At 41.0% G+C, this 14,325-nt stretch overlaps 1 protein-coding gene across 3 annotated transcripts in view; it reads left to right on the top strand.

The window, feature by feature from the left end:
- dachd (dachshund d) overlaps window positions 1–14,325 on the top strand; it is a 163,640-nt gene that overhangs the window by 84,007 nt on the left and 65,308 nt on the right. For all 3 annotated transcript variants that reach the window (XM_054786879.1, XM_054786877.1, XM_054786878.1), the window contains exon 2: window positions 3,866–3,981. In XM_054786879.1, coding sequence (XP_054642854.1) covers window positions 3,866–3,981 — 116 coding nt within the window. The remainder of the gene's footprint in view (window positions 1–3,865; window positions 3,982–14,325) is intronic.

Raw genomic sequence — 14,325 nt, 5'->3', positions numbered from 1 at the left:
TACAGCCTGTTATTCGTAAAAAAATAAAAAAAAAACATATATATAAATCTACCCATTTTTACGGATTCTTAATTCTAAATTAAGCGTTATCAAGCATAAAAATGACTACATGAACTCAGATACGATGAAGGGATGATAGGGCATTGATGAACTGTAGTCTACACTAGATGTCGCTAGTAACGCGCGCCAGGCTCATCACTGTCAACAATTATTGCAGGTTTGAATGACCTCACAATAGGCACAATAATAATACTAACAATAGTCATCATCTTCATCATAACATGGGCTATTGTTGTGCTCGTACTTCAGCTAAAACTCAACTCTGAATCCCCAACGTCACTTCCTGTTCACATGTCCTGAAGACATTTATTGAAACACACATGAGCACAAGTCTTATTTATGTATTAAATGCGCTGATTTTCTCAGATTATATCTACTATATTGGATAATATGAGTGTAAAGGTGACTGTAGGGGTGTTATTTTATGTCTAGATGGCTCTAATAATATTAAAAACCATATGCAGAAGGTCATAAACAGGCGTTCTATTATCTAACTACGAACATGTTTGATTTATAAACAAGGAATCCTACTTGGCGGAAATTCAATTCGGTCTGGAACCAATTAACCTGCGATAAACAAGGGATTACTGTTTTACACAGAGAGAACATTGGTAGTTTATTTTTATCCGAAAAACAGATCAAAGTGATTTTTTTTAACCCTAAAAATCTGTTCTCATTATTATTTTGACTGATATAAGTGGTTAGTTAGTGGTTCATCTTGTAACTGTTGATATTTCATAGAACTTGTATTAAAAAATATTTTTTTCTCATAATTTTTTAATTTATTTTATTCATTAAAGGCAGCAATTACATGCTTTTTATATCACAGCACACGTGTATGTTTATATCATATATTTACTTCGATGCATTTTTGATTGGATTATTGAATATTCAGGTTGGGTCTCATTCTTTGTCAAATCCAGTTGTTCATTCTATTTTCTGCCATTGTGGCCTAGTTTGGGCCCTTTTTTTCTGTGCCAGGCTATTTAGGGAGTTAGCATCTGCTGCTTGATAAATAGCTATGGCACTTTTGTTTGAGGCCAGCTTGACTTCCTCTGCGGACGCACCGTCTTGACCACCGCAGACGTGCTGCTGCAGCACTTGCACGGATGCTGCGCTACACACGCCGAATCAGAATGCTCCCTCAAGTATGATACAGTACGTGTGCTACTTTCCTGTTGCTTTACTTAACGTACTTTTTGTACTCGAGTCCTTTAACATCACACGGTATTTGACATTCTTTTTTTTTGTCCATTCGAGGACCTTTTTTTGCTTTTAGTATTGTTGGTAAAAAGCCTTTTAGCCATCACCTAGCCTCTATTGAGGTCTTTCATAAATAATTCAGCCGGAGTACAAGTGAAAGTGATGACAGCAAAACTGTCGGCGATCGCTCCCTCTCCTCCGATCAAAGAGCCGTATAGAAATAGGAATTACATTTCCAGACATTCCCAGGTTGAGCGGGGTACTTGTTTCCCTCCCTAGCCTATTTGCTGCCCTCCTCACTTTTGCTCCCTCGCATGTATATTCACCCCCACTCCGTTCAACAAAGGTCGGCTTTTAGTCCTCCAGAGCCGCGATGTGAGAGTCAGCACATTCAGACAGACAGACAGCGCGCGGGCACTCTATTAGCGGCGCGGACGTAAGTAAACCTCACAAGACACGGTTGAATAAACACAACTATTAAGGCTTGTTTAGTGTGTGACAACTTTGTCGGTGCAACAGTGCTGTATCACAAACGTCCTCTGCGATACATGGCTTCGAGACGATATCAACTAAAATGTCATTGCTCCACATGTGAAGACAGATGTGGATGTTACCACATCTAAAACACTTGCGGTTTTCCCATATTTTTTTTGTGTGGAGAACACAAGCTGCAGTTTTATTCAGATTTTCTTCACATTTTGGGAGTTGGTAACCACACTTCTCTCATACTTCTCAGATCTCATCATGGCCCAAAAACGGTATGTCTAGAGTCGATTTTGATGAAATGATGACATATTTTCTGATGATAGTTAACACTATGATTTGAGCGGAATTGTTGGAACGCAATGTTTTGTTGAACAACTTTTGTCATGGAGTATCATAAACAATACCTCAGTATTTGGACTGGTTTCGGTACATTTTTTGTGTTTCAAGAGAACAATGTTTTTCTTGCAAATTCGCTCTTTATTATTATTATTATTATTATTATTATTATTATTATTATTATTATTACTATTAAATGATTTTTGTATACACCCATCGCTTCACAGTGGACAGCTTTAAAAAAAAGAAAAAAAAGAAGCAGGCTTCGCTACCCATCTTTAGAATAAAGTTACAGACATGGGCGCTGTAAGTTTCATCATTTGGTTTTTCTCTAGTGAATAGGCTGACCTAGCATGATGTTGCTGTAAAAATGTGATTGTAATGTTAGCATGGAAGGTAAGATAGCTATGCTAGGGTTGTTTGTGTCCTCCTGTCAAACTCCTTAATGTTACGCTGTTGTATGTGATGTATGGCATCTATTACGGTGGACAAGTGCAGAGATTTGGTGCATATGTAAAAAGTGCGCAATAGTGCTTCTTGGAGACACACAACAGTATATTGGAGAAAGGTGTGGACGAGTGGCTCATTAGCATTACAGCTACACAAAAGACACACAGAACGCCGTGTTTCCATTAGGGCTGAGGGAAGGCACTTTTAAACTGTCTAAATTCCAATTCCAAGGCTACGTTTTGGACAGCCAATACACGATTGTGGGACCTCTGAGGCTTATTTAAAGTTGCTGAAAAACAGTATCATATGGGACCTTTAAGATGAAAGCCAGCTCATTTTGGAGAGGATTTAGTAGCATGATAAAGCTGCGACTGTTGTATGCCACATAATTTATGACGCCAATATGTCACCAGTGTCAAGTCGGCCATAATTCATCTTCAGCTCTAAGACACCTTGTTCGTAAAGAGTATACCTTTATAGACTCTTTGCCCCCCCTTGACGGTGTGCTTTTTCTCTCACCCCTGTAGGCCTCTCTCAGTAACTGTAAGCCAGCAAAGTAGCTATTGATCGCCACTCGGAGCTGTATTAACACGCCAACAAGTAAGACATGCTGGAAAGTCAGCCCGGTCCTATCTGCCTTTTTTCCTCCTCCCCCAGTCAGGTGACTTGGTCATTTATCACGGCTGGATCTGCTTGCACCCCTCGTTGGGTGTAATAAAACTCCCCCATCAGAGTGGTCCAACAGGTCTGAATCACTCTGTCACACCACCTTCCAGCTATGGCAAGCATTAAATCAAGCAAGCGGAACATTTCCTAAGGCAGCCATTGCCTTTTAATTTCCTGAAGAACCTTAAAATATCATTCATTACCACAACTACACATATTTGGTTTTTAAGAAGCCTCATAAATCAATAGTGGCCTGACTGCAATAATTATAACAAGTTAACATGTAATTTTCCAGACCGAGGCCGAAGATTTTAGCATATGCAAACGAGGCAATTCAAATAGTGCGGGGTGGGGGTGGCGGTGGGGGAGATATTAATGCAGAGAGGAACAGGTAACGAGGTACGGGCTATGAATTATGCATCAAAAAGTGGTTGATCTTCAATAAAAGGAAATGAATTCAGCGTGTAATCTAATTAGTTGTGGAAGTCTATTATGTTGAGCTGCAGAAAGCAACTGTCCTTGAAAGGAAATTTATTTACACTGCTCGTTCTGGAGCGCTCCAAAATGTTAACACCGGCCTGCTGCTGTCACAAAGCCCCCTCCCACTACCACTACCACCACCACCTCCTCTCATCTCCCGCCTTGTGTCTTTGTCTTTTTAAAGCTCCAGACCTGGACGGCCCCCGAAGAGAACCCAGAGCGTGACATCGCCAGAGAACCCTCACATCATGCCCCACACTGTCCCCGGTCTAATGTCCCCCGGGATGATCCCACCCACAGGTAGGCGCTTCGGTCCATCACTTAGGGCACCTCACTAAAGCGAGGACCATTTCAGTATGTTTTTACTGTCCAATGAAAATGACTGTGAGTAGCGAGTAGCAAGGTAATTGTGTCTTACCTACAGCCAAGCATGGTAGTGGTACCATGCATGAGTGCTGCTGACACTGGAGAGCTGTGGTTCATTTAAGGGAAACATGAATTCCAACATACGGTGATATTGTGATTCTTTCCCTTGGGAACTAGTTTGATTAGCGTACACAGCATCTTCTCAAGGGACAGTAGAAAGTAAACTTGGATGTACTTTAGAGTAGTCAGTAGGGCTGTCGCGAGATCTCATGTCACGAGATCTCACGGGATTAAAGTGTGACAATATTTCTCGTTTTGAGAAGGCAATCAGAAGCCAATCAGACTGTGAACTATAGCATCGCTACTGTGAATGATAACACACACAATATGGAAGTGGCAGTGCGTGAGGCAAGATCGGAACCACATATTAAGTGCTCTACGCACACTATAAACCTTGTAATCCTACCTACCTCGGTGTTCCCAGCATCAGTGAGTGACGGGTGGCTGTTTTTTCCATTGCAGTTGAACAGCTGCCGCCATGTTGTAGGGATGTAAATCTCTTTGTGATAGACGATTCGATTTGAATCTAGATGCACAGGTTACGATATGATTCAAAATAAGAGAACGATTTGATATGATTTGATGCAGCGGTACAAACGATTCCATTCGATTCAATTCTACGGTTAATGTTTGTTGATGTAGATATTCATTTTACTTTGTAAAGTAAAGATGGCAATTATATGGAAGTGTCACTCTTACAGCATTTTGTAACGTGTAAAAGAGCACATCATATGCCCAAGCATGCTGTAAGGCGCTGGCAAAAATAAAGTCAACAGAATAACACGTCATATGTTTCTATTGTTTAAACAAAGACAAAAAAGACTTGCTGAATGAACATCTTTTTCTTTGATGGGATCAATATTTTACATTTTATATGTGATATCTATATTTTTCTACCTGTTACATTTGGAACATTTAAGTTTTAACACGTCTTAATGTCGCTAGAAATGGAAGTGGAGCCACCAAAGTAACTTGCGTTGTATACTTTGTGCAATGACAACAAACATCTATCTATCTCATCTATCAAAACACCTTGTTTGTCATTGTTTTGTGACTCAATTAAATAAAAAAAAGTCTGTCCAGTCCCATATGTCAGTGTAGTTTTCTTTAAAGTAATGTTAAAATATTGTTTGAACCCCATATTGTGTATCGTCTTGTCTCTTGAGGTGAGGTGACACCCCTAGTAATCAGTGCACAACTTGTATAGAGTATAGATTTACTATCCCCTGAAAATGAGTCAACACGTAGCCATTATTGTCTAAATAGCGGGCAACTACAGCTCACACTGAACATACTATGTCTAAATGATGTCCAAAGTATGAATCTTTAATGTGAGCACCATTGTTATCTAGCACTGCTGTGCAGGTTGTTATTGGAAGCCTTACAGGTGGGTGTTAACGCCTTGTGCACCTTCACCGTACTTCTTTCTGCTGGAGGACGCTCCACAGGTGCACACTTGGATTCAGGTCTGTAGGAGACATACTTGGCCACTCCATCACCTTCAGCTTGCTCAGCAAGGCGCTTCTTGCAGATGTTAGCCTCCTTATCATGTTGAAAAACTGCCATGCTCTGCTTCGCAATGTCACGGTGGATGTATTCATGGTGAATTCATGTTTCTCCTTCGCGAACCACAGCATCGCCAGTTGTGCAGCCCTGGACCAGGACGGGGCACCACCATGCTTGACAATTACCTTGCTACCCACTTGTGTTGCCAGCTATTTAGACAATATTCAGCCATTTTCAGTGGATAGTACATCTGTACTGTTATACAAACTGCACGCTTAACTACTAAAGCTAAAGTACATTCAAGTGTACTTTGTATAGTATTATACCTATTCCTGTGATAAAAATGCTTGCTGAAACCCACTGGTGAGTACCATGCAGCACGTCTTGGAAATGGCAACTCGTTTACCAAAAACATATCTTCTTCCCCCTGGAAAAAAAAGACAGAGATGGTTAGGAGGGGTGGTTGTGGTGTTGTCGGGTGGGGGTGGCTTGCAGTGAATAAATTGAAGTGGAGATCTTTTCTCTCAGATTATTCCGGTAGATGTTGCATTTGTTGCCTTGAGTGCATTCTAATTAGCGCGATTAAATCCACTCTACTTCTGTATGTACATAGGCGCTGGTTGGCGCTGGTTTTATCGCCACAAGAATCAACAACAAGCGGTTCGGGTCCTGACGCCCCCTCAGGTCCAATAAGTCTTATTGCGACTAATGCTTTTGTTCTATTTGCGGCTGGCTGGCTGCTTTGATGTTGGTGGCTTCAAGTGCTACCATTTGCATATTGTTGTGTTGCTCGCCTTCTTGGCACGTCTAACCATGTTATAGCCTTTTTTTAATGTTCACTCGCTGTAAATGTTATTTACTGTCTGTACTTTACGCACAGATCATAAAACATCACAACTTGTTTGCTACGAGGATGTTGGTTTGGCGATTTAATGCAATTTTTGTGCAATCTTAGTCTCATTCTTAGCGTGCAAAATAGTTTTACCATTGCTAAGAGTAAAAGAGAAAACATACCCCGCTGATATTTACTTTTAATAGTAAAGCGTCCGCTAACGGCACGTAACTTCCTTTATGTATACTTCTTTTCTCACGTTCTTTTGCGTCTTCTTTTGGACTAAATGTCAACAAAAAGCAAAACAGGCACAAAGAGTTTTATGCTAACTGAACAGTGTTCTTCTTGTGTATGCTATGGTTTTGTGCAGGCATATTTTTCCTGATTTTTTTGTGTTGTTTTTTTTTTGTGAACTGTCAAACCTCAGCAGCATTCTACTTTTCAGGTTCGACTTTTGTTTACTTTTTGACACAAAATCAGTTTAAATGACAAACAATCAATTGCGTTCTAAATGCCATAAAAATACTGAAAACAGTTCTGAGCAGCGACAGAAGAAACAACACAGGTGCGAACACGGCAAGCATGAGCCACAACAAGAAAAGGTGAATTGAATTCTAACATATTTAAGGTGTTAACTTTTTTTTTTTTGAAGGGTCAGTTGAAATACTTGGAAATTTAACATTTCGGGAATAGTTTTGACTTTTAAATTACAAGAATTCGTAATCGTCTTTGAAAGACTTCCCAGATTATGAAATGCCTTCAGAGTCCTATATTAGCTAATGTGCTATGCTTGTCTTGCCGAAATTAGCCTCGAACAAATTTGTCAAAGCAATTTTCATTTTCATGTGTTGTCTTTATATTTCATTCAAATGTTACATAATAAAAGCCAGATGATCGTAATCGTGCAGTGAAGAACATGTTTATCCAAATTGATATTATTTCCATTGTTTTTCCTTTACATTTTTGGTGATTGTCTCAGAGGAATTGCGTGTTTTACTGTCTCGCATAAGAAACTGAAACACTTCTCCAGTTACCAAATATGGTTCCTTGCATGACAAAGGGTTTAAGATTAAATTACTGCACATTGTTGCTTTAACTGAGTTGCAGTTATGTGTCCTTTTCTGTGTAATTTTAGCCTGAAAGTGTTTTTTTTTTTTTTTTGCTTGTCCTGGAGGCAAAAAGAAGCATTGTGTGCGAGGTGTTTGAAACCCAATACAAGCAGAGACTGGGCACATCCTTGTGATTCACAACAATAGAAAGCTCACTTGCTTTGAACGTGTAGGGCGAGGTCGGCGGCTATCTGCGGCGACGCCAACTTAAAGGCCGAAGTGAACGCGGAGGAGGACAATGATGAGAAAGAGCCGTGTTATTTAGTGGAACATAAAGCAACACAGACGCCTTTTGATATCATCCCCTTTAAGCCCAGGGGAACGCTATGATCTTGACATTTAGTCGGGGTATTTGGGGGGCGGGGGGCACAGATAAAGTAATTGAGGTTTTTTTTTTTTTTCTTTTCTCATAACTGCTTCTTTGCTAACTGTGACTGAGACAGACAGAACTTTTCCCATTCATACGCTATAATTGAAAGCTTGCTTTTTGATGATAGCATTACGCCTTAAATGTCAGTTGAGTTACAGACTTTGACAGTCCTCTAATTGGATATAATTGACCACACATAAGCTAGCATCCAAGCAAGCGGCTAATTGATGTCGCCATCGTCAGTCCGGTCAGCACTGATTGATGATAAAATGGTGGCGCTGGGAGAAAATGTCTTAAATAGTTATCATGTCACGTCCTATTACTTCATTTTTCAGTTGAGTTGGCACCCTAGCACAAATGGATTGTGGGGCGGCAGCCAATCCGTAGGCTTAGTTGAACATTCAAACACATGATTCTTATACTTACCATAAATGCTCCAGTTAACACCAGGCTTCAATGAACCACCCAGTCTCATAAAGTAAATAACCGTTGGGGTCTCTAATTACTGCTTTTACAACATTGGTTCTGTTGCTGTAGTGTTGTGCAATATTCATGATAATGAATGACCATGTGGTAAAAGAAAGCTACGTTTTCCTTACCTCCACTTTTTCATGCACGCCAAACCACGAGCTAAAAATGGGGGAAAAAAAAAAAATAAAGCTAAAATAGTCATGACTTTTTACAATTTGAAAATAAAAGCTTCTCTCCAGTTATTAGCAAGCTAACAGCTGACGGACAGGTTGTTTCCTAAAAAGTGCAAAACAACATTTTCTAATGTTAGCTTGCCAGCTAGCTCATTATTATCAATTTAGGCATCCTCTCTTTTGGAAATAATTGATTTTCACTTCCTTCTAGACAGCTTTTAATAGATACGGGCAGCATCTACAGCTGTAATGCTGTAATGCTAATGCCAGTTAATGTTAGCTAACTAGCCATGCTGGCTTCTACCTTAAAAAATATCAAACTTTGTAATTTTTGGTTATGGTCACAGAATTCGGATGTCGAGGCTTTGCCTGCATCTCGGGAAGGACAAGCTTATTGAGTCCAAATGCGCTGTATTCTGTGTCTCCATTGCTGGTGGCCAATTGGAGCTGTGGTTGCAAGGTGGTCGGTGCTAGTCGCGGTGGCATCCCCGGAATCTGATTGTTGGCATCTTGGGAAACAGTGTGCCCAGTCTCCACTGCTTACAGTGGGGACAAAGGCCTGCTGACCTCAACTTAGGGTATATTCGGCCAGTGGAAAGCATACCCCAAACCCCTCTCAATCCCACTGACACACGTTCAATAGAGAAAGTACAGGACACAAAAACGGACATGTCCATTATCATGCTAAGGTATAGCTGAAGTTGTCAACAACTTGTGGCAAAGCTCCAGGGGGGGGGCGATTTTCACCCTGAATTCTTCAAGGCTCTGGATGTTGTGGGGCTGTCTTGGTTGACCCATATCTTCAACATTGCGTAGAAGTCGGGAACAGTCTGGATTGGAAGACCGCGGTGATGGGTTCCCCCCTGTCAAGAAGGGAGACTGGAGGGTGTGTTCCAAATAAAGTGGGGTCACAAAGCCTCAGCCTCCCTCCGAAGTTCTGGAGAGAAGGGTTACCGTTAGTCCAACCTCAGCTACAGGAGGTGTAATGCTGTTTTTGTCCTGGTTTGCGAAACACTGGACCAGCTCTTCACCCTTGCAAAGATACTGGAGTTTGCCCAACCATTCTGCATGTGGACTTGGAAAAGGCATTTGACCATGTCCCTCGCAGTGTCCTGGGTCCTGGGTTTGTGGCACGTACTATGTGCCATTTGCTCCTGATACAACCGGAGCAGGAGCCTGGTTCGCATCGCCAGCAGTAAGTCGCACCAATTCATGGTGAATATTGGCCTCTGTCGAGGCTGCCCTTTGTCACTGATTCTGGTCTTCATTTTTATGAATGGAATTTCTCGGTGCAGCCAAGGCGTTGAGGGGATCCAGTTTGGGGGCCTTAGGATCTCATCTCTATTTGCAAATGATCTGGTCTTGATGGCCTGACATGAGGTCTTACCCCAGGTGGAGGACTTGAAGTACCTTGGGATCTTGTTCACGAGTGACGGAAGGCTGTAGCGTGAGATTGACAGTCAAATGTTCGCAACGCCTGAGTAATGACCCCTTTTGTTGTTGTTATGTTTATTTTGGTTTTTGTTCTTGACTTTTGATAAGGTCTGCCATCTTTGTGTATTACCCGTAGAGATTTCCCTGAATGGTTTCAGAATAATATGAATTTAGTTTGAAAGTAAAAAGGAAATCATGATTTGCTTTAAGAACCTCTTGTGACAGCATCTTATGTCATGCTTTCCAAACACAACCATGGTGATACTTGAGCTAATGCGCTGGTCCCGCTTGCTCCAATTTGTGACAACACTGCGGTTTTCACCACCACGCTCTAATCTGCTAATGTTTTTTTGAACTCGACTCAACCACCACGTTCGACATCTTTTTCCTTAGCGCGCTAGCCAGAGTAGTGAGGCCCGTGTTGAAACACATTGTTAACATATGTACCTGTGCCCTTGACACCGCTTCCATTTCAGAGAGGACATCTTAATATGCTTAGCTTCCCATTTAACGCCAAATACTCTCATATATGCAGCGTCTGTAGAAGCACACGTGTAAGCGTATGTATGCATGTGTGGAGGAAGGCTTTGCACTGGAGCTTTTCCAGTTGCTGATGCTGCCCCCCCCCCCCCCACACACACTCCCACGTACATCCCTCCTCTCCCAAATGGGATTATCAGCTGCGGACTGACACCACACGGAGATGACATCTCCTTTAAAGTGGAGAGGGCCTCCGCTCACACTAGTACTACTTCAATGTAATTCATTTATGTCCTGCATGTGACTTTTGAATAAGGCAGCGGAACAAAGTTTACCATTAGAGAAATGAATGTCACTTACCTGCAGTGCAGTATGTACAGCCTACCTCTACCTCACAGATACAAACAAAAAACAATGCATACAGAGCAGGGCATCCTGAAAAGGACCGTTTACCAAAAGAAATAGTGTACCAGTAATCATCTGTTCCTTTATTAACTTTTCAGACAATGCTTGAAGTAACATTAAAGGCCATAACAGTTTAAAAAAGAAAAAAGTACAAAAGTAATTTGGGTCATGCTTGGTAATTTTTAAAACCTTTCTTTCTTGTCAAATGCAAAAAGAAGTTAACCCCTGTCAATAGTAAAGCGCAAAAACAATAAAAGTTGTAACTTTGTAACAAGCAATGAAGACATGATGTAAAGATAAATCCAGTCAGGTGTCGATTATTTCAAAAACATTCTTGTAATAAGTGTATGTCACCAGTTCACCACTTTAAGACCTAAAAATCAAAACAGTTTTCCTGAAATCAGATAGCTTTGGACAAACTGGCTTTACACCTTCACCGTACTTACGATCGATCATGTCTAACATCTTGCCGTAGTTCAAGCAGAGCCGTGGTTTGAATTCCAAAGTTTTGCACAATTTTATAGGTGTTTGCTCTGCGAAAATATTATTCAAACTCTCACTTTACAAGTCCACTATATTTCATAATGCTGTCCTGCTCACTGAGCTGAGGTCAGAGCTGCACTGATATCGAGCTGATGACTGTTGAAGCTCCAAAGTTTTGTGTGACTTTCTAGCCGTACTTTTGTTCAGTTTTGCTCAAACTGTTTTGTGTGACTTTAGAGGCTTTTTTTCCAGGAAAATTTTGCTCAATGGTTTCCACGTTGCACTGTTGATCCTGATTGTCTCTCTGAATTGGGGATCTCCTTTGTATTTCATAATCAAACCCTTCTCATCCTGTGCAGAGAGCCGATGTCACCCCCATGTACGGGTTGGAATGTTTTCATTCTGTTGATGTGCACGTTGAGAGAGGATCGCCGTAATCCACTGCCACTTTGAGCATTTAAAATAGATCCACCTTGTTATTTTTAGCATTGCTCGTTTGTCATAAGGTTAGCACTTTAAACTTAGCGTGATGTGGTATAGCACAATTAGCATTAGCCTGCTTGATAACTCGTACGTTTATTCTTGCCCACGGTGTGCTCCTTAATAAAATACAGAGTAAAAACTTGCGAGAATATCCTTTTAAAAAAAAGGAAGAATCTGTCTTTTGTGTAGCGACACAGAGTTAATCTGACTTTAATTTAATTATCCCAGTTGCGGTAGGGCACAGGCATCGGGGTGTTTGTCGTAAGAATGTTCTGACATTGGCGCAGGTATGGGGCAGCTAGCATGTTAATTAATGATGAAGATCCTGACAATATGCGGAGGCATGACAGCGTTAAGCCAGTCGGCTGCTGCTTCCTTTGCATATTAATAGATCCTTCATTATTATTTAATATGACAGCTGCTCCAAGGGCTACCATCAGACCTTGTCTCTGTTATTTGCTGTTTTTGGGCTCCCCGTGTGACACTGCTGCCACGCTAGGCTCCATTAAAACATTGTTGTTTTTATGTTGTTTTTCTTTGACGAGTTTGCGAGCTTTCGGACCCTCGTCTCTCTCTATACGAGCGTCTGAATCTAAAGGTGACTTTGGGAGACTATACGACGCAGGATTGTTTTGTTTGCATGGTAATGAATGCAGATTAGCGCCGAGTGGGATTGTTGACGTTTCGACTTCCCGCAGCTTAATGGACTTGTTGCTCCATGCGCCTGCTTCTTGCCGGTCTTCCTCATTATGCCCGCCGCGTCGGGCAGTGGTGTTCTGAGAATATGACAATTGATCTGCTCGAATGAAGCAGTTAGCAGATCAGAGATTGTCATTTCAACGACCGATCATTTAGTCTAAGATGATGTGGATGAAAAAGTGGTGGACGGAGCCCCTTCTTTGATGACATCATTCTTTCATCAAAGAACATCTGATTAAACCTTATTCCTCCACAATTCCTCCGCAATATAACCTGTAATCTAACGTCATGTCTCCTAACATTACTGATGTCTAGTGACCAGAATACTACATATAACTTCAGTAATAATAGGCCATAGTCAACCACGAAACAGCGATCATTTATTAATTATTTATTTTTGGAAAAACGTGATATAGTGAAGTGAGCGATTTTCTAACATATAGCGAGGGACGACTGTATATATTATACACTGGTCACGAAGTGTCACTAGTAACATACACAAAAGACTGAAGCTTTTATTGCAGGTTTGAATTATCTCACAACAGGCACAATAACAACATAATAATAATAGTCATCATCATCATCATCATAATAATAACACGGGCTACTGTTGTGGCCGTAATCCAGCTAAAACTCAACTCTGAAGCCCTGACGTCACATCCTGTGTACACGTCTGGAACACACTTATTGCAGCTCACATTATTATTTTATGCCTTAAATGACTAATTTTCTCTGTTTATGTCTCCAAAATTAGGTAATACAAGTGTAAAGGTAATTATAAAGAATGTTATTTCATGTCTAAAAGGCTTTAATAATGTTAAAAAACATATTTAGAAGGTTGTAAACGGGTGTTCCACACGCTAACCAAGAAAATATTTGATTTATTATGAAGGAATCCTGCTTGGTGGAAATTCACTTTTCACAGTCGTGTCTGGATCCAGTTAATCCCAATAAACCAGTGATTACTGTAATGGGTTCTTTCTAGGCCCGTGCCCAATCCCAATACTAAGAAATAAGATAACACAGAATAACCAGTCTTGCAATGTTAACAAAATAGATCCTGATAGGAACAAATTAGAGAAAAGGTAACTTATTTTCAGATGTTTTGCAAAGGTAGACTTTTAGAAATGTAACCGGTTTTTCGTCAGTCCTTGCCCCATCCATCCACAAAATTTGGTGAAATTAGTCCAGCCTCTTTTTTTGTAATCCTGATAACATTAAAATTAAAATGACAAATTTACTATGCACTGAAAAGTAGTCAGCACAGTCGTTATTGTCTTAATAGCGTGCAACACAAGTGAGTACAGGACATGAAGGCGTGGAATTGACTAGAGCTACACAGGCTGTTGCTGGAATCCTCTTCCACTAATCCATGATGACATCACTGGAGGAATTGGTGGATATTAGACATCTTGCACTCTTCCTTCCTGAGGCTGTGTTCTGGTCTCGAGGAGACATACTCGGCCACTCCATCACCTTCACTTTCAGCTTCATCAGCAGGCACGTGTCTTTTTGGAGGTGTGTTTGGGCTCCCTATCATGTTAGAAAACTGTAGTTGTTGCCCAGTTTTTACCTACATGTTGGAATTCATGAACCGCAACTCCCTAGTGCCGGTGGCACTCATGCAGCCCCAGACTGTGACGCTACCACGGGACAAGACATGATTATCTTGCTACTCTTTTGTGTTGCCTGTTATTTGGACAATAATGACATCCACATAAATGATGGGGCCGAGGTGCCTCCCAGATCCACCATTATGCTGATAACACTGTA

This window comes from Dunckerocampus dactyliophorus, chromosome 9 (genome assembly GCF_027744805.1).
Source record: "Dunckerocampus dactyliophorus isolate RoL2022-P2 chromosome 9, RoL_Ddac_1.1, whole genome shotgun sequence".
NCBI classification, from domain to species: Eukaryota; Metazoa; Chordata; class Actinopteri; order Syngnathiformes; family Syngnathidae; genus Dunckerocampus; species Dunckerocampus dactyliophorus.
This window is presented reverse-complemented; position numbering and strand designations above follow the sequence as displayed.